The 23,796-nt window shown below is 38.1% G+C and overlaps 1 protein-coding gene across 1 annotated transcript in view; it reads left to right on the forward strand.

Annotated features, from left to right (window-relative positions):
- Nucleotides 1–780: 780 nt before the first annotated feature.
- Nucleotides 781–23,796, forward strand: part of gfra3 (GDNF family receptor alpha 3) — a 34,465-nt gene continuing 11,449 nt past the window's right edge. The window contains exons 1-5 of the mRNA XM_087798924.1: nt 781–1,082; nt 16,923–17,213; nt 20,362–20,433; nt 21,996–22,350; nt 22,736–22,845. Coding sequence (XP_087655050.1) covers nt 1,043–1,082; nt 16,923–17,213; nt 20,362–20,433; nt 21,996–22,350; nt 22,736–22,845 — 868 coding nt within the window. The 5' untranslated portion in view covers nt 781–1,042. The remainder of the gene's footprint in view (nt 1,083–16,922; nt 17,214–20,361; nt 20,434–21,995; nt 22,351–22,735; nt 22,846–23,796) is intronic.

Genomic DNA, 23,796 nt, shown 5'->3' on the forward strand with positions numbered 1-23,796 from the left:
TTAATGAGCATACATTTGAATTAATAAAAAGTGCATTTAAAAAATGAGCATCATGGGTACAAGGCTTGTTTGACTAAATCCTAAATCATTTATTTGAAGCAAATATTCTAAATGATAATACTTTACAAGTTGCCAAGAACACATTTGGACGGATGAAGTAGCCGAAGAGTATGCAACAGATTTAAGCAAATAAACAAGTGGAAATTTGGATATTTATTTCTAATGTGGCTAGCATTATGTCTCCCTACAATTCTTACATTTCCACCTATAAAAATCTCTAGAAACTCAGTTAACAGAGTTATGTCTAGATATCATTGCCAAAAGCAATCATCAGTTTTTGGGCTTGAAAAACAGATGATTATTTTTGTTTTTGAGTTAAAATGATGGCATCCAACAATGTCATTGCTTTAGTTGTATCTGTTGTAAGGATTGATGGATGTATCAATTTATTTAAAGCCACTTACAGACACACACTCAGGGGTCCAAGAGGCTCGTTCTAAGCCCCTCAATTTTAGTGGAAATCTTTAAACAAAAGAATGCAAATGGAGAGAAAAATAAAAAAGTTATTCTGTATAATTGTTGGCGGGTGTTCTCTCGTTTATCTGCATCTTAGTACCAACAGCAGGAGGATCGCTGAACTAATGATCGACGGTTCGAAAAATCTGCAGCTGTTTCCCACAGGAGCCGATTTTCTGCAGCTTTGAGTCTCTTTCTCTCTCACACACACCGTCTCTGACACACACACTCTCTCTCTCTCTCACCCCTCTCTCACTCTCACACACACTCAGTCGAGAGAACGCGTCTTCGGGAATAGTTTGCTACTTCAAACACACCTGGGAACTTCGGACGCTACAATCTTTCCATCCAGACCAAGGAAAACTTTGAGAAAAACCCTCGCCGGTGAGAGGTGAACAGCGGGGGAACACCAGTGAATGTAGCGGACAACAGGGGTCTGACTGCGGGGGCACCGCTGCCGGAGCAGCCAGAGAAGAGTCCCGTCCTGCATCCAGACCTCCGACGTCTGTCCCGGAACACCACAAGCATGTTTGTACCCGGGATCCTCGTCCTCCTGACCCTCACAGGTATGGACACCACATCCACGCGCGCACGCGTTTTCCCCCGCGAAACTTCAAGCTGCGAGAACATTTGACTTTATCAACAACTCCATTAATAAACACAAGGAAAGCATGACAAATATAACTGAGAAAAAACAATAAAAAAAAAGACTTATTTTCCACAAATATTTGTAATATGTTTAAATAAAATATGCCAATATTTTTAAAATATGATTGTGGATTTAATTGCATTCATATCTAAAACAGTTCATATTTATAATTCTGACTACACTCAATATATTTTCCTTATAAGATGATTTTTAATTAGTTTTAAATTAGATTACTGTCAAATGATAGTGAGAAAAAGGGTTCACGACATCAGCAGAATATGCACAAGGAGCGAATTTGTCAAATGTGGCATGTAGAAGAAAAAGAGCGTCCGCTTTTGAGCTGATGTGAGACCAGAAATGAAAAAAATCATGATTTCCTTTCAACAAACACATTTGTGAAAGCACACCAATTACCTTATATAATAATATGTATGTACAGCTGTATTTGTGAGTGTGTGGGCTGGTGTTCTTGTTGCTGGGAAGAGGATATTGGACTATGACCTTGGCCCAAGTTTTATCACACGGTCCTTCCAGCCTTGTTATAAGCTGTGCTGATAGGGTGGAGATAGCGGTGCCTTATATCGAGGTGAATAAGGTCCTGACGCAAAAGTGCTATGATGCCTATATATACAGAGCTAAATTGATAATAATTGCTGTACGGAACCTTAAAGATAAATAATTAAAAAGACATACATATTCTTGGACTTACAAAAGGTCACGCTTATGTTTGAATATGTTTTTTTTTTTCAGACCTAAACCCAATTATTATGCACATATTATACAAACATGCACTTATTGTTCTTCTGAAATGTTTGTGTCATTATGCCTGCACATTTATAACTTAAAAAAAATGTCTTAGTTGAATTGTGAATACAAAACTTATCCTTAACACTAAATCTCTAACGGCACTTTAGGGTCGCCCAGTTCATACAATGCAGATTACATTAGGATAGTGAAAATATTATGCAATTAAAACTGTCTGGAGGAAAATAAAGTTGAAATTGTTTCATTTTGAATCGTTAATGTACGACAGGTGAGATTAAATAAGCTAAATTGATTACAGATTGAAATTATTTAATCAGTTTTTCAAATCTCTTTAACGTTGGCGTAATCCCTTCGCGCTCAGTTCAGTAGCCATTAAAACAATATTGGACCTCAGTGTAGAACTGAAGCAATCTTTCAAATCTCGTACCAAAGCAGGCCTGCTCCGTCCGTCTGGGTCAAGCCTCGGTTATGCATGTAAGTGTGTGTGTATCATATTTCTCTGCGCTTGAGTCTGCAGCCTTGAGTTTCTATGGCTGTGAGACTTTTGATATGACTGAAGTTTTGTTTAACCACAATGTAAACAATAAAAATGACTACAATGTAATTATTGATCGTCTTCTGAATAAAACAAATTTAAGTCATATTACTATTGCAGGACAGTGTGTGTGTGTAAAGTGTGGTGTTATCACTCACTATTTCGTAAAGTTTTATAAACAGAGTCATACATTTCAAAGGAATGTTTAAGTAGCAGCCCTTAAGAGCACATACACACACACACACACACACACACACCCCCCCACACCCCCCCCCCACACACACACACACACACACACACACACACACACACACACACACACACACACACACACACACACACACTTTGTTAAAACTGTCTAGAGAACTCAACTGTCAACTTTTGTTCTTAGCAGCAAGTGTGCAAAAAATGACTAATGAATAATTAACATTTATGACTAACAGAAGCACCACTGTGTTTATTGCAAAGTCAGCGTGTTACAAAAAAGCGTGTTGACAGAACAATAACATTTAAAGTGACGTTGCGAAGGTGATTAGACTGTCAATCATCGACTTTAACTTAACTTAACGTTCAGTTGGTTTATATTTTTCAATGACAAATATTTACTGCTGTATTGAGGTCATTCAGTTTATTTTAGAAATCAGAAAATTAAAACAAAGTGCATCTTTTAAATACATTTTTCGACATTTTTTTTATATCATCACATTCCTTTTTGGGGGCTTTTGCATCTGAAATATCAACAGTTTGAATAAACAACCCCCTACGAGTTCCTTATGAAAAGATATCTGCCAATTTTCTCATCAGAAAGCAAAGCAGAGGAGTCTCCTGTCAGTCTTTAATACATCAGATATCAGGAGTGAAGCCAAAAAATCTTGCTTGTCTGTTGGCAAAATATTGAATCTGCTGTGCAATAAGGCAGCCAAGTACTACTGGATGTCTCTCCGAGCTTTTATAATCCTTTATAATAACTGTCCAGCTTTTAGTTGCCTTGTTGAATGACAAGCCCACATGTCCCAGTCTTGCATCCCAACCACCCATTTCACATCCTGGGTTCCAGGTCGTGTCTAATTCAGCTTTTTCTTCAATCTCAATCTAAATTCCCTATCGGATTCAGCACACGTCAGAATAAATTGTTCAAGTCGTTCAATGAGGAAGTGCAGTCAAGCGTCGCCCGTTGGCAGACACATTTGGAGCAGCAGGGCTGATGTCTTATCACTGCAACGGCAGGTGTGTGTATTTGTGCACTGCTTGTGTGTAGAGGTGTGTGTGTGTGTGTTCAGGGTGTGGGAGACTGTGACATGTGTTCGAGATCCTCTCTGTCTCTGATTCAGTGGCCGTGTTGTTGAGACTATAGATTTTTGTATCTCTTTGTTTAGTTACTTTAGACCAGACGTGGATTTTTGATGGTTCTTGGTGTCACGGTCCGATCTTGAGTTCATCGACTCTTAAGAATATTTGAACTGTTGGTGTTCATGATAGTTTCGATAATGATGTTTGTCATTTTTTCATTATCTTTTCCAAAACTGATGCCAAGACCCAATGTAACATTACATTATCAGTTGTTTAATGAAAGTTTTGTACTGATCCAAATACTAATAAAAACATGGCGAACGAGACAAGGCATTGGCAGGAATTGTTTACACGAGACCAAGTTTTAAAATATGGTTGTTTACGAATGTAGTTGAAGTAATTTAATAAATCCATTTGATTTCAATGTGTGCTTACTTTGCATCTATCTAAACAATCACATAAAAAACATGTAACGTAATATTGTTCATTTTATTGTAACATTCATTATTTCTTGTTTTAAATCCGAATTCAGTCATCTCAGTGTTTGTTTTCCTTTCAATCCTAAAACATTTCCTTAAACATCAGTTTTATTTGTTATTATGTCTTGAATAATCATTGACAACAAGATCATCTGTGTTCCTTATCTTAAAAACAGCAACATAAATGATATTATACTTTAACTGAGCCACTTAAAATAAGTGGAAGATTTAGCCCCCGGGGCTATAAAGGTGTGGTTGAATTGCTGTTTGTTTATTTTATTTGGTGGAATCAAAAGAAAGATGGTGACAGACAGATGCTGGTAGTAAGCGGTGTTTGTATTGATTCTGAGTGACAGGCGATAACGTGGACGAAGAGAAACGTTTCTGGAGGAATGAACATCGTACTCTCCTGCGCTGGTTATATGTGTGTAAGCAAGTGAAGCGAGGGATGGTGGGGTGGTGGGGGGGGCAGCCATGATGTTGCGTGAAAAGAAGGGGAGAATGAGGAGGGAGGGAGGAGGACGGCCCGAGAGTGATGAAGAGGATTAGAAGTGTGTGAGGTGAATGAACTGGGCCAGAGAAGTGAGCAAATCCTTCTTCTGTCACATTTAATGAAAAGTAAGAAACTTTCCTGCTCTGCACTCGTTTGCCTTCACCTGATATGCTTGGAGTGTGTGTGTGCGTGTGAGTCGGAATGGAGTATCCAATGGTTAAGACTGGAGGTCTTCTGTTCGTTTTGTTGATAACTGGGAATTGGAACTCAAACACACAGGCAGCAGATGGTATGTTGGCTTCTGTTGTCTTGGCTGTGTGTTGTGTGCGTGTGGGTCCATGTGCATCTGTTGTGTACAAATAGAGTGTGTGAATTGGTGTGTCCTCACTGAAACTTAGCCATGATTCAACAGCTCCCTGAGGTCCGACTGATTTGTGGTGAAAGTCCAGGCTGATCCAGGGTTATCCCGGTCTGACCTGACTCCCATCTGCTTCCCCGGTGGCAGATGTGCCGGACTGACCCAGAGTCTGCTGGCAGGAGGAGCTCGGTATATTCACAACTTTCAGACATGACGCTTCCAATCTCCTAGTCTCTCAGTTGAACCTGCGTTCATTCCAAAGACTTGTTTGCTGAACTGAAAGGTGATAGATATGGAGTGTGATCAGGAACTTGTTAAATGATCCTGAATGTTTAACTCACATCATGAAGAAGCTCAATTCTGAAGATATGGTTTTATCAATTACAAGAGTGACAAACATTGAGATATCACAAAATCTGCTTCCTGTCCAGCTATGAGCCCCACCTCTTTAGTTCTCTTAAGAGCAGGGGTCTTCAACCTTTTTTGGACAACGGACCGGTTAAATGTCAGGATTATGTTCTCGGACCAACGTTCAGAAAAAGTAAAAATAGAAAAGCATATTCTGAAAAAAAAAATACAACTTAGTGCTGGAAAAAACATCTGACCAATAACGCTGAATCAGCAAAAGCTCTGGACTGGTTACAACAAGATGATTGTGTATTTCCATCTTTGTATATTTGATTGTATCACCACGATGGTGTTCTGCATATATGTGTCTTCTAGCTTTTAGAGACTTTGTGCCAATTTATGAGCATGTTTGTGTTTAAGCATTGTTTAAATGGAATAAGGAGTCTTGTTTCTAGAGTTTATGTTTCACTCATTTTAGTCAAGAGTCACCCGCTTATGATAATCTGTTATTTTTCTAAGAAAGTTTTAGGCAGAAATAATACAACATACAACCACAGCCACCGTGAGTGAACCTCTGCTGATGCTCAGTGACCTCCTTAATTGCCCTTCGCTTACTTTCCCCCGCGACGCCCAAGATGATATCAGAACCGGGACAGCAATCTGTGGCAATGCCTTTGTGCTCGTAATGGCGGCCATTTGGGTAGGATCGCTAAAATATTCAATAAAGCTCAGCCTCCTTTCGGCTTAGACTGAATGGAGGTTTGTAGGCAGAATCTACCGTTGAATTAACACAGAACAGAGCAGAGTTAGTGTGATTGCAGAAAACAAGATTTCAGGTGCTGCTACACCAAGTGAAACTTATGCACATTTTCCGATATAGGTATATATAGGAGTTTTTTTTCTTTACATAGTCCAGTTGGTTACTGTGACCTTGATGAATTTCAACATAAACTAAGTTTAGTGAAAAATAAATACCCTGCAGTGTTCCTTTGTTGCCCAATTACTTTTTACACTCTCTTGTTTGTGACGAGGTATTCCACTATTGTTTGAGTGGTGAGAGATTGGACTTTTGATTAAATGTTGAGATATTGGACTGTTGTTTTGTTAAATTGTATTTTTAACGTACTACTTCCGTGTTCAAGTTGAGACTTGTCCTTAGGTTCCGTGTCATTTAGGTAATGTCATAAACATGACGCCATAAGAAACAAGATGATTTTGAATGGGTTGATCACAGTTGGTTGTATTTTACAATGACTTCAGAATGACTGTATTGAGCTACTTTTGATTTGAGGGACATTTTCTGGTCCTCTGTCTCCTCTGTCATGTAATTCCTGAATTTCTCTTTTATTTTACGACTTTATTCCTTTTCTTTCTTATAGTGGGTGATGTGGGTGATGATCAAATATGAGGCTGGTCTGGACGTCTAACATGATGTTCCTCACCTAACAAGCTGCTCTGTGACCCTTGTATTTCATCAAGGATTGTGGAATGTCAGATTTCTGGTCCTACCCACTCAGTGTATAAAAATCTTTTCTTGGCATCCCAGCTTGTCTTTGATTATTCTTTACTTTTGACAAAAACCTGATCTAATCAGTTTCCATTTTTGTCTGGCACAGAATATATCATCACATTCTTTGCTCAAGCTATCGCTTCTAATCATGCAAATCTAGTCTCTGTCTTTACCGTCTGTTGCCTGATTTTCAGTTCAGGTTTTTGGTTGAAGTTCTTCTTTTAAGTTTTGCATACAGTGTGTTCATTTCTGCCTTTGTTTTGGCCACTTCTTCCTCTTCATTTCTTCACTTCTTTCCTTAAATACATCTTCATCTGTGCCATGTCTTCCATTTGATCTGAGTTTACTGTCAACCATGCTTCAGTTTCAATAATAATGTTTTTCCTACTTCTTGTAAATGGTTATTTTGTCTTTTATTTTCCCTTAAATTCTGCCTCATTGCTGACTCCCTTCTTTCAATGCTCCTCTCGTGTGGATCTGATCTGAACCGACCAGAAAAATATTCTTTTTACTCTTGTTTCAAGGTTCATTTTCAGGATCAGGAACAGTCGTGTCTAATCTTGGTTTTAGATCATTGAAACCGTCCAGGAGTTCTAGCTATACCCCAGTAATGGTGTCTGCTCCCTTCAGAACGAAAGAGATTTATTGATGGTCAGATTGTGCCAAGAAGAAAAAAAAAAAATGGAACTTGCCATTTCAAATGTCTCATACATAGTATTTTTGCCAATATTTAAACTAGCTGTTTGGGTTTTGTTTCACGTATGCTATTAAATATAATTTGAGAGCAGATTTCACAGAAGGAGCACCGCAGCAGGGGTTCTCCTGCAGAGGAAAAGAGAGAAACATTCTTCGCAGCCAGATACCCTCACCCGCGTGCAGATATCATCTATTATTGCTTTCTTTGATCGTAATTATAGTAATGATGCTGTCTTTCTCTCCTCTTCTTGTGATAACAAAGGATCCAGAGGATCATGGCTGGAAAACGAGTTGTTTGCTGCTTGCATATGTGATTAAAATGATTCCAGTTTTTGAGGAATTAATGGGAAGCATGAAGCCACAAAAGAAAACACTAGAAAAGAAACGAGTAACAGTTCTGACTCAAGTCTTTGAAAACTGTGGTGATTCTAGCGGAAGTTTTAAAGAAGGGCTTGTACTTGTAAATGTATGACAAGCAGATATAATTCTAATTTTGTGTTGACAACATGCAGTATGTGCACTCAATGTGTTGTGGAATGAAAGATTCATTCATTCATAGGATTTCTGCCAAGCTTACATATGCAAGGATAATTTTTATTATTGTGTTTTTTTAAGCTTAAATTGAAAAGATGCAAATCCCTGTTTTGTTCTTACATCACTGGCAAAAAAGCTGATTCAGATTTTTCTTCTAAATATGATTTTATTTGATATTTTTCTTCACTTGTTATTAGTTTTTTAACATTATTTCATGATCAGTATTTTTGTCAATCATAACATGTCCAGAAAAACTTTCATAGACCGTAACACGAAGGATTCAGTATTCCACAGATTATATATAGTTCTGTTAATATAAATGGGGACAATACATTTTGACAAGTTCAAGAGACAAGCTCAGGAGACCAACCATGGCCAAAACATTGTGCTTGAGTCATTAAAATGAATGTAAAAATGTGTCACTATTGCAATATGTCCACTCCGGTCAACACAGATGCACAGATACACAGGAAGTACTGGTGCTTTATTGTGGTGGTTTTAAAGGCTAAAACAAGCATGTCTGAGAACTGTGTTACCAAATGGAGCGCATAGTGAATATGCTTTATTGAAATGTGTGTAGTTCCTATACAGTGACTTTGAGGGCTTTCACACTGGCATGCCTCTGCTCTGATTCGACATCCTGAGGGTAATTTTGAACCGGCGCTTTTGAAAAAAAGAAAAACTGGTATTGAACCTGAAAAGTTGGTTCTCAGCTGGAGCCCGTAAAAGTTTGTTCAAGCTTGTAATCCATATTAAGGGTTGACAAAATGAGCAGGAAGTCGCAGAGGTAGTGTTACTTCCAGTGAGAAACCGTTGAACCTGTGTGAACATGAGCAGGTTCGATAGAAAGCAACACATTTCCGAATATGACGCACAAAACTGTTTCTAGAACAAGAACTATACCGGTGGGAAAGTCCTCACTGATTGTCCAACTGACTCCAGAGACACTAAACTTGTTCTTAACTTCTTGCATCTCCCTGCATTGAACTCAAATGTATTGATAAAGCTTCATGAATTTTATATTTTATTTCAGAGCCCACCAGATGGCACTCTCTACGTTGAACATAAGGTAGAGAAACAATGTGCTGGGTTGGTCAGATAAGTACAAGTTACATATTTAGGTTTTATTTACATATAATAAATACAGTCAATGCGCAATCATTCACAATGTTGTGTTAACCGTGACCAGTTTAAAACACAATAAACAGAGTGAAATAAGTATCAAATAAATCAATAGCTACATGATGTTCTAAGGTTGCACTCTGTCCTAATTAAGGGCCAAATAAATATAATCAAAGGGCCACACTTTGTCCATCTGCTGAGATATTGTTCCCATTGGTCACACATTGTGTACGAAAAAGTGTAAAGTAATACAAAAATAATAATAAAAGTCTAGGCTCCACTTGCAAATAAAGAGAGGACACAAATGTTTAAAGCACTTTGTTGTGAATGAGGCTGATCTGTTGCCGGGCAATGAAGCCTCCGCTATTGTCCAAACCCCCGAAGACACAGTCCTCTCTCAAACACTTGCTCTTTTATTGGCTAAGCACCAGACTCTGTCTTGGGTGATGGTGCTGAACGGTTTGGCACTCCATAGGTGTTCCAAAATGATTGCTCATATCCTGGTGAGAGAGGCTGATGTGTCTGTCTCCAGCTCTGAAATGTGTCGCCTCAAAATCTCATTGATAATTTTTCTCACTGTTCCAACTCAATGATCATAAACCCCATGGTACCACAGCAAGGTTGTTATTGAATTTACTCTTCCAGTTGCAACCTACAGATTTGGAGGACGTACAACAATAGTAAATGCATTAATTAAATTGTTTATTTCAGTAACCTCAAAAGAAAAGAACCGAAGGATGTATGATTGACCTGTTTTAGTACAAACATAATTTTGTAAAAGTATTTGGTAGCAGCCTGCCTTGAAGCAAACCATTGAATAATTCGTCTTCTTTGATAGAAATAAGGCCAATGTTCAGTCACAACCATTGAACAGCCTTATACAGTCTTTGACAACAAACATTAATCTTCCCTTCTGGTCCTCTGTGGTCCACAGCACGGGCAGGCTTTAGGTATTTGTTATGGGACCAAATGCAGACACGCTCAATTATTTATCTCTTACTTTAACCGAAAATCATGAATTAGAGAAGCTTTCCTTCATTGGCAACAGTTTTCAAAAGGGACAACTGTTAGTACAAGACTGTTTTTCTATTTATTTATAAAACTCGATATTTAAGTGAGAACTCAGATTTTACCCACATCCAGATCACATAACCTAATCGAGATATTTTAGATAGATATTTTATTCTAAAACTTCTTGATTCTCTGAAAATGTTTTATCTTAGGTTTGTCACTTTTATCTGGTTCATTTCCAAAGATGTCGTGTCTTCCAATTAAAACCAGGATGTAAATATCGTGAGTCTATTGCAAATGAAAATCATTTCTTTGATATTTTAATGCAAGTCATCCAAATAAACTCAGAAGCAGAAGCGTGTATCAAAGAGTGCAACAGTTGTCCATCTGTTGGAAGATATGTTTACAATATACTATTAGGCATCACTTAACACAGATGACTGAATTCTCTCGAGCCGATTTAAGCGCCAACAAGGTTCACTCAGTAGCTCATTTTCTTAACACTTTTTTAAATAAAGTTTTATTTTGGTATTGGTTTGTGAATCAATTTATATTTATGATCTGAGCATTTTTCATGAAAAAGCTCCAATTTACAACAGCAATCACAGAGGGAAAGTTTTTAAACTGTAGGAAACTGCAGACAAAAGTACCCTTGTCTCATTGCTTTTTCAGAGAATGCAGTTTATTTAAGCAGGATTTGTCTTTTTTAAAGATCAAGTAAAACACATGTCAAAAGTAAGACAAGAATGATGGGACATCTACTGTGGCTGGCAAACAATGCCTTCACCACAACCTCACCTACATAAAAATAACATTTAGTTATATGAAAAATGCCATGTCAGTGGTTGTTTTAAATAATAGCAGCAAATAAATCATATTCCATATAATCCCACAGAAAGCTTTGCAAGTGTGGCACGATGCTTCAGTTCCACTCAAAAGGATTTGTCTATTCTCTGCAACGTGCAATACAAACTACTTTTAATGAAAGTGAAGTAGCATTTAGGGTAAAAATATATATATATATATTCCTCCTCAATCACTTCTTCACATGTAAATAAAAGGTCAAATGACCATCAGGACAGGCTCTGGCATACATAGGTGGCCTTAGCTCCACATTGTCTGGTGATCATTGGCAGGTCAACCTGCAGCTGTGGGTCACAGCAACACATGCTCCTAGCATCGGTAAATACGTACGTGGGTCATTCTACAATACCGCAGGCATTATGTAAAACACGCATGACCTCATTCTAAATCTCTATCAAAATATTCCTCTTTAATGTGATTTTTCAGATTCAGATTTTATGTCTGAATCAATTATTTAAAAAGCCCTAAACAAACAATATGCAAAACATTTGAGACATAATATTAACATTAGATGTTTTCATATCATCCAAATCCGGCAATTTCCCAATAGATCTTATAGGCTTGATATTTTTCTGAATATTTCTGTATCTGAATAATTATGATTAAAATTGAAATTAAAAAAGACCTAATCTGATAAATTTCCCTTTTATTAGAAGGTACATAGTCTTGCTTAGTTAAAAAGAAATGTCTTTGTAATAGCATTTCAGGACGGCAAGGAAAACATAAATATTATTGTGAAAGAAATAGGTATTTTAACAGAGGCGGGACTTTAGAATGATGATCTTCTTAGAGTGAGAGAGGTATCATGAAGTGTAAGATGCAAATTTTATTTTGATGTGTTGAACACGTTAGATTAGATTAGACCAACTTTATTGATCCCTCTAGAGGTCTCCTTCGGGAAGTTGTTTTTCAAGCACACAGCAACACAGACAATAGATTCATAAAACAAGAACAATAACAAAGTGAAATAAAAAGAAAGAACAAGATGACACAATCTAAATCTAAAGATAAAGAACATAGATCAAAGAAAAATAACAAAGAAAAAGGATACAATGATTAACATGGAATAGAATCATCTTTTCACTACACTCCTGCCCCCAAACTCAGAATTAAACAGCCTAATAGCACGAGGAATGAATGAGTCCCTGAGTCTCCTAGTGTTGCATCTGGGAAGGAGCATTCATGCTCCATCTTCTTCTCTGCTCATTGATGACAGTATTCAGAGGATGACTGTCATCATCCATGATGGACAGTAGTTTGTCCAGTGATCTCCTCTCAGCAACTGTCACCAGTGAGTCCAGCTTCATGCCAACCACAGAGACAGTCCTTCTGATCAACCTGTCCAACCTGTTGACACTCCTCTTGGACACATTCCCACCCCAACACACTACAGCATAGAACAGGACACTGGCCACCACAGACTGGTAGAACATGCAGAGGAGCTTCCTGCAGATGTTAAATGATCGGAGCCTCCTCAGAAAGTACAGTCTACTCTGAACCTTCTTATACACATGGTCTGTGTTGCAGGACCAGTTTACTGTCCAGCCACACGCCGAGGTACTTGTAGTTGTGAACTATCTCCACCTCGTCGTCTCTGATGGACACTGGACGTGGCTTTGTCCTGGACCTCCCGAAGTCCAAGACCAGCTCCTTGGTCTTTGAGGTGTTCAGCTGCAAGTGGTTCCCCTCACTCCAGTCCACAAAGTCACGTATCAGACTCGTCCTATCCTCGTCTTCGCTGTTGTCCCTGATGCATCCAAAAATGGTAGTGTTGTCAAAATACTTCTGGACGAGTTATAGCAGAAGTCTGAAGTATATATGGGGAAGAGGAGAGGGGCCAGTACTGTCCGCTGAGGTGCTCCTGTACTGCAAACCACAGTGTCAGATGTGATGTCATTCCGCCTGATCAGTAAGATAGTCAGGAGAGATTCAGGAGACCAGACAATGGTCCACATGCATCTTTGTCAGTTTGTCCTGCAGCAGAATGGGCTGGATGGTGTTATTTAACACGTTTATAGTTCTCAAAAGAAAAGCTTATTTTCAGATTAGTGGCTCAAAGTGATCTGTGAAATATCTGATTTCCTTGGACCAAGGTCAACTTTTTTCTTGCTCAGAAACCAGAAACTTTAACATCACCTAGAAGTTCTGATGTAAAGGCTATGAGTCTATGAGAAAAACCATGGAAAAAACACAATGTGGCACTGATCAGCTTTCATCAACCCGGGACCAAATGTTTATTATTCTGTCAAATCCTAGACGAGGTCCGTCATAACTGCACGATTTTCTTATATCTAGAAGTTTAGTAACAGACAAATGTTTTTCAAAACACTGATGACAATATAATTGATCACGAACCATTTTCTCGGCTTTGGCTTTTTGTTTCTTTTGTTCTCCTGTTTGTTTCATGTTGCCTTAAACCATTTAAAAGACGTGGACATGTTTGATTTGATTTATAATCATTTCAAACTATTTGGTTAGAAAATAAAATAAAAGGTTGCAGTCTCCTGTTCTTGACACTTATTTACTCACCTCACGCTCACCATGCGCTCAGAGGGAGAGAGAATTTGTTCCTGTAACAATGTTTTATGTATGTGCTTAGTCTTTCATCAGAACACTCAATATTCAATTTACATACTGTCTACTGATCCGGCACTGAATGTTAAGCTGTTTTTGCTCTCAGCTACTTTAGTTCGACAGTGTGATCCGTGCGTGAGTGTGTGTGTGCAGGAATGGGGTTGTGTGCGACTTAGATTGCCTTGTCCCATCCTCCCTCTGCAAGGCGGTTGAGCAGTATTGTGTTCTGGTTATAATGATGGGTTCTGTGCCTCCAGTCTCACTCTCAGCAGGACACACTTATAAAAGGGTCCTTCTCCGGGGAAGCCAGGCGTGTGTGTGTGTGAATGTGTGTCATTCGAGCAACATCGTTTTCCGAAGTGCACACTTGATTGCGCCACATGCTGTGCCCGTGTCCAAACCATCAGTGCTCACAATGGTATCCTTGCTCTCTCTCAGGACCGCTGGTGTCACTCGGCCACCTCTCCATCCTGACATGCTCTTCCTCATGTTGCACATCTCTGTCCTCACAAACTCCATCCTTCATTTTCATGTATTGGATTTGACCACAGGACATTTTTTCTTTCTTGGAAGCAGCTCGGATCGAAGCCGTTTGACTTCAGGAAACAACTTCTGGAAAGAAACTTTCACAACAAGAATATTAAAAAAAAAGGTTTCACTTCAAATAAAGTTTCGATCTTTAGCAGCACACAACTTCAGGGGCTCATCAGGGTCAGCCTGAACTAAATGATTATTTTCCTCTGCCAAGGAGGTAATGTAAACTTATTTAAGTTTGATCATAAAGTGAGGCCACAGAGAAGTTTCGGTTGAATCATAGGAGAAGAACATACAGGAAAGAAATGCAGTGAACCCATGGCAATTTTGTCTTAGAATGCAAAAGAACAACATTTATATTATGCACTGCGCAGAGTTCTTGCTTGACCTGGAAGATGTTCATCTTTAGCATGTTTTCATTTACAGATTTTAAGTATTTCTGTTCAAAATATTGTTCTACACACACCACAATCTTGGCCACATACAGTTGTACAGCTTGAAAATATTACAGGCAATGGAATGAAAAAAAGAGACAAATAACAATTGCCAAAAAAATGTTAAATGTTTCCAATAGTGAGTGCACCTCTAAGTAACCCAGAATATTTAGTACCCTGGCTTAGGTTGTGCATCAGTGTGTGCTGCTGGCTTCTACTAAATTCACCTGCATTTGCATAATTTAGTTTCATCAATTCTGGATAGCATTTAACGCAACCCTCTCAATGTAGAAGGTTGCAGGCTCACTTCCAGCTTGAGGCAACTGCATCTGATAGATGTGGTATTTGTATGTTCTTGACATGCTTGTGTTTGTTTAATCTGGTTTCCTCCCACAGTTCAAAAAATTATTAAGAGTTTGTGTGCGCGTGATAAGAGGAGTGAAGGAATGTGTAAAGAATTATATGGTTATAGTTAAAGTACAATAAAAATACATTACTGATAACTAAAACAAACACTCATATTGCGTGGCAGCTGAGTTCACCACATCATCCATCCTCTGCTGAACTAAAACAAATAAATCCAACTTCCATAAGTGTGGAATGCTAAACGAAAGACATCAAAATAAAAATAAACATAGAAATCATTTTTTTCGACAGCATTCATAATAGTCAATTCTTATTCTGTAAAAACCTTCATTCATCCAGACAGTGATTTGTAACACCATCAAACAAATCTAATAATCCGTCCTGGCTCATTTCTATCTTGAGGAAAGACAACGTTACACAGAAGTGACTTGTGCGTCTTGTAAAAGTAGAATTGAGGTTTTAAATTACGTTTTTTTTGTTGAAGAGTTTAACGTTCAAGTCTGGACCTAAGTCTTGACTGGCTCATAAGTGGTCCACACTTTCATTACGCTACTGTAGTGGAGCTAAAACTGATGTCTTTTCCTTTCTTTTTTGGAATATTTTTCCTTTTCAAATTCCCTTATTGCCTCATATTTTTTTTTTTTTATCTACAACTGAAATGATGATAAATAGAACATAATCCTTAAATGGCTGCAGAGGTTAGTGAACTTTAGTCAACAACACCAACATTAAACACATCGAATCCTACATTTCTCAACCATGGACATCTATTTACATGAGCTGCTTGATTAGATTTATCAACTTGTCAATTTGGTGCATTGATTTCATTGAATATGCTGATACAGTCACTGTGGGAATACATTTGCTTTGTTGGTTGTAGCAGAAACAATCTGATGTCAATTGATGCAAGGCTTTATTAAAGTGATAAACAATACCCACTGACATGGAAGCTTTTAAGCTTTCATTTTGTGAATTTTTACCTAGGGTTTGGATCATTTATTGGTAAGAAAATATATTTAATCACATTGAGAGTGAACATAGAAAGTTCCATTGAACCTCCAGTTGATTATTAAAGCAGAGAATAAAGCGGAGGTAAGAGTCTTCTTAACCCCTAAACAGGAACAACATGATGTGGAAGAAAATGTATGACTAATATAAATGGTGACTTCTAATGTCATGAGAGTTATGCAGTGGAGCTGTCCTCATATCCGTTCTTACCTTATACAATTCTGATTCTTTAGATCGTTTATGGGTCTGAATGTTATCAATGTTTCATATCCGTATATTATCCATTTAAACAAATTAATAACCAAGTTGCTCGAATTCAGGTGGAGATTGTAGTTGAGCAGTCCTTGACAACTTACTTTATTTTCCATACAGTCCTCTTCCTGTTTTGAATGTTTAATTAATCACACATTATTTAGAAATTATGTACAAATAAAACGAATTTATATAATAATGATGATTATATTGAACAGATGTCATTACTAGCAGTGTGGAGCTATATGAGTCCCATGAACTGATTCTATATCTTCATCCAAGCATGATGTTTCTTGTCTTTTTACTGTGTGTTGGAACAGTCCATAGCCACACACCTATGAGGCATTTTGTCAAAATGCTTTGGTTTTCTCCAGAATAATATATAGTACGTTGCATACATTGTATTGTTATGTTCCTGTGGACATCATTTCTGGCAACTGTCTCATCTACCTGATGCCAGAGAGGCTCCAGAGATGCTGGGTGTGAATGAATTATTCGTAACTTTTAAGTTTTATTTACCACTTTAGGCTCAATATCAGATACGTTGATGTGTCATCCTCACGATTTGTTCATCTCTGTTTTAGGTGTACTGCCATTAGCTTCATACTTACCTTTTCCATCCTCCACCGACTGCTTTGAAGCCCACCGCATCTGCTCCACTGATCCTCAGTGTGAGGCGCTCTATCGAGGGCTGGAGCTCTGCGCTGCCGACGCCGCAGTCCTCCCACTGGGCGAACAGGCCGCAACCGAGTGCTTGGAAGGGCAGGAAGCTCTGCTCGCCAAACACCCTTCTCTGCTGACCTGCAAGTGCCAGCGCGGTTACCGTAAGGAGGAGCAGTGTCTGCACATCTACTGGAGGGTGCGACTGCTGCCAGGTCAGTTCACTCTCTGCACTTCAGTACATTAACCTGCACTTTCACAACAGATGCTACAGTGGAAAAAAAGAAAGAAAAAGCAAATCCAGGTGGTCCAGAATCTTTTTGAGAGCAGGCATAAACTTCTCAATGAGACATTTTCAAGTGGATTGTTTATTCATATGTCCAATACTCAAAGATAAGAGGAAGTGGGTTGAACTGGGGACTCCAGTTGTTGAGTGTCGGTGTAATAAGACTTGTTCAGGAAGCAAGACAGATTTATTTGATTCTGAGGTACAGAGTGAATCTTTGCTACACTAAGCGGACAGTTTGGCAGAGGTTACGTTCTAACTACTCTACTCATCAGACAATCAGCTTTTGAATTGTGATGCATCACTAAAGCGATAAAACATGATGACTACTGTAATAACAGTGTATAAGAAGAATCTCACAATTATACTAAATGATTAGCAGATGATGTCATATATTGCCTTGGTGTTTTTAGTTCCATCAGAACTCTCTCACAGACCCACACACACACAGCAGTGCCGGTGTGTGTGTCTGAATGAGTAGCTAACAGTAGTTATCAGACTCCTCCTCCCCTGTGGCCTATTAGCCAGCGAAGCATTAGTGTAATTACGCACTCTTCAATTTCTGATGCTGCTAGCTGTTCTAGATGGTCATTAGCATAAATATATAGCCTGGCTAGGAATTATACACGCCAACTCTTAACAAAACATTACATTGCTGATCACATCTGGACATTGAAATGCACAAATCATTTCATGCCGACTCTTACTGTGTATTTAAATGAAACTAATCAACAGGAGGATCATTTAGCTTTTAGATCTCTACCAGAGCTTTTATTCACATATAATATAAAGTTCCCTGATATTTATTCATCATTAATTTCAATATACAGAGGTTTGTACTTTACTTTTTTGGGTTTAGATGTTAAAGAACAATATCACAATTATAGGTTATCTCACCCTCATGTCGAACAAGGATTATTTTCAGAGAAATCCGTTTTTATTAAGTTATAAGCAAAAATGTAAGTTAATTATAATGTAGTAACTAATGCTCGGTTGTCGTTGTCTTAATCTTCATCCGAAAAGACACTTAAAAACACCCAATGGTGCTCCTTGTAAAGTCCATCTTGTATTGAAGCCTCGATATGATGAAGACAACTGAGCTCCATTTGCTTACATTTGTGTCTACAACTCTAAAAAGGAACAGACATAACCCTTAGTTTACATGAGGGTGAGTAGAAAATGAGTACATTTTTTTATTTTGGGTGACCTTAACGTTCGCGTTGCAAACCTGGACACAAATGCATTTGTAGACTGGAGCAACAGAATAAACAATAAGATGAAAGAAGTAAAATATAAAACACAAGACTAAGAACAAAAGAAGTTTGGGGAAAGGGGGAAAACGTGAGAAAAAAAAATCGGAAACAGACAAAAAACTTAAACCAGAACAATGTGGGATTAATAGGTTCGAGCTGTACATAAAACACTGGAAATAACAGTTTACACATTTTCTTGTTGGTACAACAAGATCCAGCGACACAAACCTAATCATTACCACTGCAACACATACATACGTATATATTAAATTACAATAAAAGAGGACGTAAGGGAAGATACATATAACTCAACACCGGACGAATAATCCGATGTGTCCGTCAGCTCCTCTTACCTGCCACCAAGCTTTCACAGTCACATAAAAATTAAACAATCAACTATTCTATACATCTCATGTTTAAAAAAAAAAGGTGTTACTATGACAACAACAGAATCCATTGTTATAAAGTGAGGGGTGGTCATCTGGTTCGACTCATGCAGGGTTGTGCTGCTAGAGCCTTTTTGATGTCAAGAAGCGAGACAATCGTGTTAGTGATTAACACTCATGTAGAAATGTGGAGCGGACACATGGAGGGTGGTCTCCTTTCATCTTTGGGTACAATATATTCCAGATTGCATTCTCTTCAAAAATGGATTTTTGATTTTTTTTTTCTTTTCTTTCATCTACCTGTGATATCAAGTGATTTTTTTTTTTAAATAATGTTTGCTGAGGTTAAGTGATGAGGTCTGATAGTGTGTACTCACACACACACACCTACATACACACCTATACCCACACACACATACCGATTGTATATCATTTCACACTGCTCAAGTCACCAAAAAAAAAATCAGAGTCGCACACTTGGATGACTGTAATGACTATTAAGATGAAAGTATCTGAGCCAGCACTTCCACATATCCATAAAGAAGATAAGAATCTGAAACACGATCTGCATATTAATTATTCACAAATGACTTTAGATAAGTACTGGTTCTTAATGCGAAAATGGCAGCGTTTTTGACATAAACAGCAGATTTTGAGGGTTTACTTCAGTTTGACGTTTTTTTTCTAAAATACCTTCAACATTTATTTGAGAAGGATGGTCCTGATGGTGATTATTTGCATCTTCACTCTACATCATAACTGGCATGGAAAAGTTCCTCTTGCACACCCTATCATGCAAAGTATTACTGACAGAAGAGTAAGTAAGCCTGTTGAAGGTTTACCAAGACCAATGCCTGGATGGGATAGTGTAGACCAGGGGCATCAAACTCAATCACACAAGGGGCCAAATGTATGTTTACAAAGTATATTTAACATGAAGTTTTCATGTTTTTCTTATTGGTTGTTAATATCTCTGTGCTTTTATCTCAATGACCAAACATTTGCTTCAAATTCCTTTCCTTCAAAATTACATTTATGAAAAGTCACTGTACTTACTGTAGATTAGCTCGACCATGTACATCTTTATAAGTCATATTATCACCTAGAACAGCAGTGTCAAACTGAATCAAATAAAAATATTTTCTATAAAAATCTTTGTTCATCTTTATCCTTGGAGGCTCAATATGAAACTATCTCTGTGTTTGTACTCTTCTATCAAACACTCACCAAGAAAATTCATTACTTTCAACATAATTTTCACAATTTTTGGAAGCCTCTGCATAATTGTTTGGCATGAATAGCTTATATATCCTTATTTTATCTTAAAAACGTGAAACTCAATAGGTCACAATATCAACATGAACATCAATCTACACTGATTTGACATATGTGGTCTAGAATCTGACTAAAACCAACCATTGTCTTGTCTACTCTGCAGCCAATGAGGAGCTGGAAATGTCTCCCTATGACGACACACTCACAGACACGCGTATGGCGTCTTTGGTGGCAGGTAAGGACACACACGACAACACACACACGGACACACTGCCATGGCAGTGCTCTGCGGTGTTCCATATTCTTGACAGTAAATCGGTAAAACCTCTCAAATGTTGATCAATAGTCACTTGTGCGTCGACCCATTTTATGTGCTTTGCTGTGAATTCCACCGCTGTAATGCTTGGACAGTCAGCATCTTTTATGTTCATTGGTAGATAAACTACAGTGGTCACTATACTCATTTGTTTTGTCAAAAGTGATGAGATGATCATGAATTTATGTCTACAGTAAACTACGAATAATGGTAGAGAAACAATCAATATCTTATACGACTGAGCTCCAACGCATTGGTTTGTCAACACTTGCTATAAACGAATCATACATCCCCAAAAACAATTGTTATGTTTATTCAACTCACTCTCGCTTGTTAATAGTGATGCACCAATCCGATCCTGGTATTGGTTATTTGTCCGATCCAGCCCCTTTAAGTCTGAGGTATCGATGAAAAAGTTTTGGTTAGCTGGAGCGATCTAGGCAACTTAAAAGTTATGTTTGCGCAGCTGCTGCTAACAGCAGAGGCTCTCCGGTGTGGATGTGTGTCTAAAGAAGCATTACGCCAAAGACTATGAGCAGTTTGAAAAAACAAGGAAGGCAAACGAAAGAAAGCAGTTTACTTTGCCGGCTATTCTGCCAAGACTAGAGAAGCTTTCAGTCGACCGTATGAAAAAAAAAGTGATTCAATTTATTTAGATCAACAGTCCTTCAAGTGCTTCCAAATTGTGTCTTTGGTTTACTTATTGAATACTTATAACCACACTACAGTCTGCCCTCCCATAAATATTTGTTTATGTTAATAATAAAATAATGAACCATTATTCTACAAAAGGGTTAATTATTTTGTCATGGCTTACAGGGTTGTTTGCAATGTGTTCCTGACAAAATTGTCAATTTGTTTATTGTTTATTGTTACACAGGCCATCTTTGGTTATTATAGATAATAAGGTATAATAAGTTTACAAGTTTCTGGTAAACATTTGAATACTTTATATAACTAAATAACAACTCATCTAATCGGGACCACGAAAGTCAGATCAGTGCATTCCTACTTGTCATAAAACATATACAGATTGATCTATCTGTTGCTACGGATCAAATGTCATTTGAAAGCATCATGAACACATTTGGACTCTATATTTTGGAAAATAATTGAATAGTGAATCCTACATGAACACCTATTTGAAAGCACAAACTAGTGTGCTAGTTAAAAATAAACTTTTTTTCTCTTTGTTTACTTTAATTTATTCCATCTCAACTGCTTATTGTTTCTGCCTTTTAACTTCAGCATGAGTTGGTTTTGCTAAACGTTTATGTAGTTTTGATTCATAAATCATAAGTTGCATTCACTGTTGAATCGAAATAATTGTCATTCATTGATCCAGAACATAACCTAGAGTTTTTTAAAGTTGAATATCAAAAAGCTGATGAGTGGACTAGTTAAATTCATGGAGGAGAGGATGTGAAGCCAATGAAGTTGGCCTCTTGTAACTCGTCTGAATCTCCATCCTGTCACTCCAGCCTCCGCCTTCATGCAGCATGACGGGGAAAACCAGTGTTTAAAGGCCGCTCAGGACTGTGGCCTCTTTGAAAAATGTGGCGCCTTGAGGTCTGAGTACGTCCTGGCCTGCACCAAGAGGGTACCAGGGACCAGCCGGTGCAACCAGCACAAGTGTTATCGTGCCCTCCGCCGCTTCCTGGAGAGGGTTCCAGAGGAGTACAGCTTAGGAGTCCTGTTCTGTCCCTGTACTAACACTCTGTGTGGGGAGAGGAGGAGGAAAACTATCGTACCTTCCTGCTCCTACCAGGATATGGAGGGTCTGCAGCCCAACTGCCTACATCAGCAGAGCTTCTGTCGCCGTGATGACCTGTGCAGGTGATGCTTTCGTTCTTGTTTTTTGAATTTATATACATTTTTCTCCATTCAGAATATAGGTCTATGAGATTTAAGGACATTGTAAATATCGAAGCAGAGTTATTGCCTTCAAATGGCTTTATTAAGCTTGTGGCTTTTCGCTCTTCCCACAAGGTAAGGGTGAAGAGTTTTCTCCAAAAAAGATGAAGTGAGCAGAAGCGGTAATACAAAGGAATAATAGAGGGGAGGGTGTCACTCACACTAATGAATATGTACATATTCTCTGAAATGTATCAGTCAGACATAAAAGATCCTCTTCATCTCAACACCTCCTCACAAACCAAGCCATCCTCCCTGTCGGCCCACTTCCCGTCTTTGATGTTGTGTTGTTCTATGTCGTTGCCAGGTCCAGACTGGCTGATTTCCTTCAGAATTGCCAGCCTTCTCCTGCTTCTCCCAGCGGCTGTTTGAGAGACTCAGCAGGCCTCTGCCTCCGAGCGTATGCTGGGCTCATAGGTACGAGCTTAGGGAGCGGGTGTTGGATCTGTTTCCAGGGCTCTGTGTTACTGCCATCACAAAAGCTTTTATTGAGCACCTTTTTAAATACTATTGTATTTCTCCCCTATATTGCTTTTGTTGTATTTTTATTTATGCATTGAGCTAAAATAGATGGCCATTTTTGGATCAATTTTATATGTATACATTTTTCTTGAAGACAACTTGAAGAGCAGACTTTGGGACCCGGTTGACTAGTTTAATGACAATACATTTAAGCAGTAGACTTCTTGTCACTAGTTAGTTTAAAAACATATTTCATGTTCATAAGAAACGCAAATATAAAAATATATCATTTAGTTTTTCATTCAAAGCATATATAATGTAATACACAAACAGATAAACAACAAGAGTTATTAAATTAATATGATTTGTATTTCACTAATAGTAATAAAGTGTCATCATGTTCCATCGCCTGTCTACCATGATGTTGGTAATCATTTCCCAGTCTCAGGTCGTACAGTAGAGCAGTAGTCTTGAACACTTCATGAAAACACGCCATGTTTCCTTCTGTCAAACAAGTAAAGAATGACATGAGGGTTATTCACTAACTAACTTACCAACCAACTAACTCCAGTTTGTAAATAACTAGTTAGCAAGTGAAATGGGAAAGTAGCATGTTAACAGACAAACTAGTCAAGTTGACTTGAAGGACAAACTACACAGGTGGTAGATCAGCCAACAATGGTTGGGTTTTTTTTTTTAGTACCTAAATCCCATATATTTGCCAAATAATTGGTTAGAGGTTCATAGACCAGGGGTTGGGTCTAGAATTTTTCAATAGGTATACATTACACAATCAGTAGTAAATAGGTTTGTACAACCTCCATGAAATTTTGAGCAAAAGATATTTTAGATATTACAAATGTAACAATAGGTAACAAAAATAAACAACAGCATCGAAATAAGTTT

This window comes from Callionymus lyra, chromosome 9, assembly GCF_982586985.1.
Source record: "Callionymus lyra chromosome 9, fCalLyr1.hap1.1, whole genome shotgun sequence".
NCBI classification, from domain to species: Eukaryota; Metazoa; Chordata; class Actinopteri; order Syngnathiformes; family Callionymidae; genus Callionymus; species Callionymus lyra.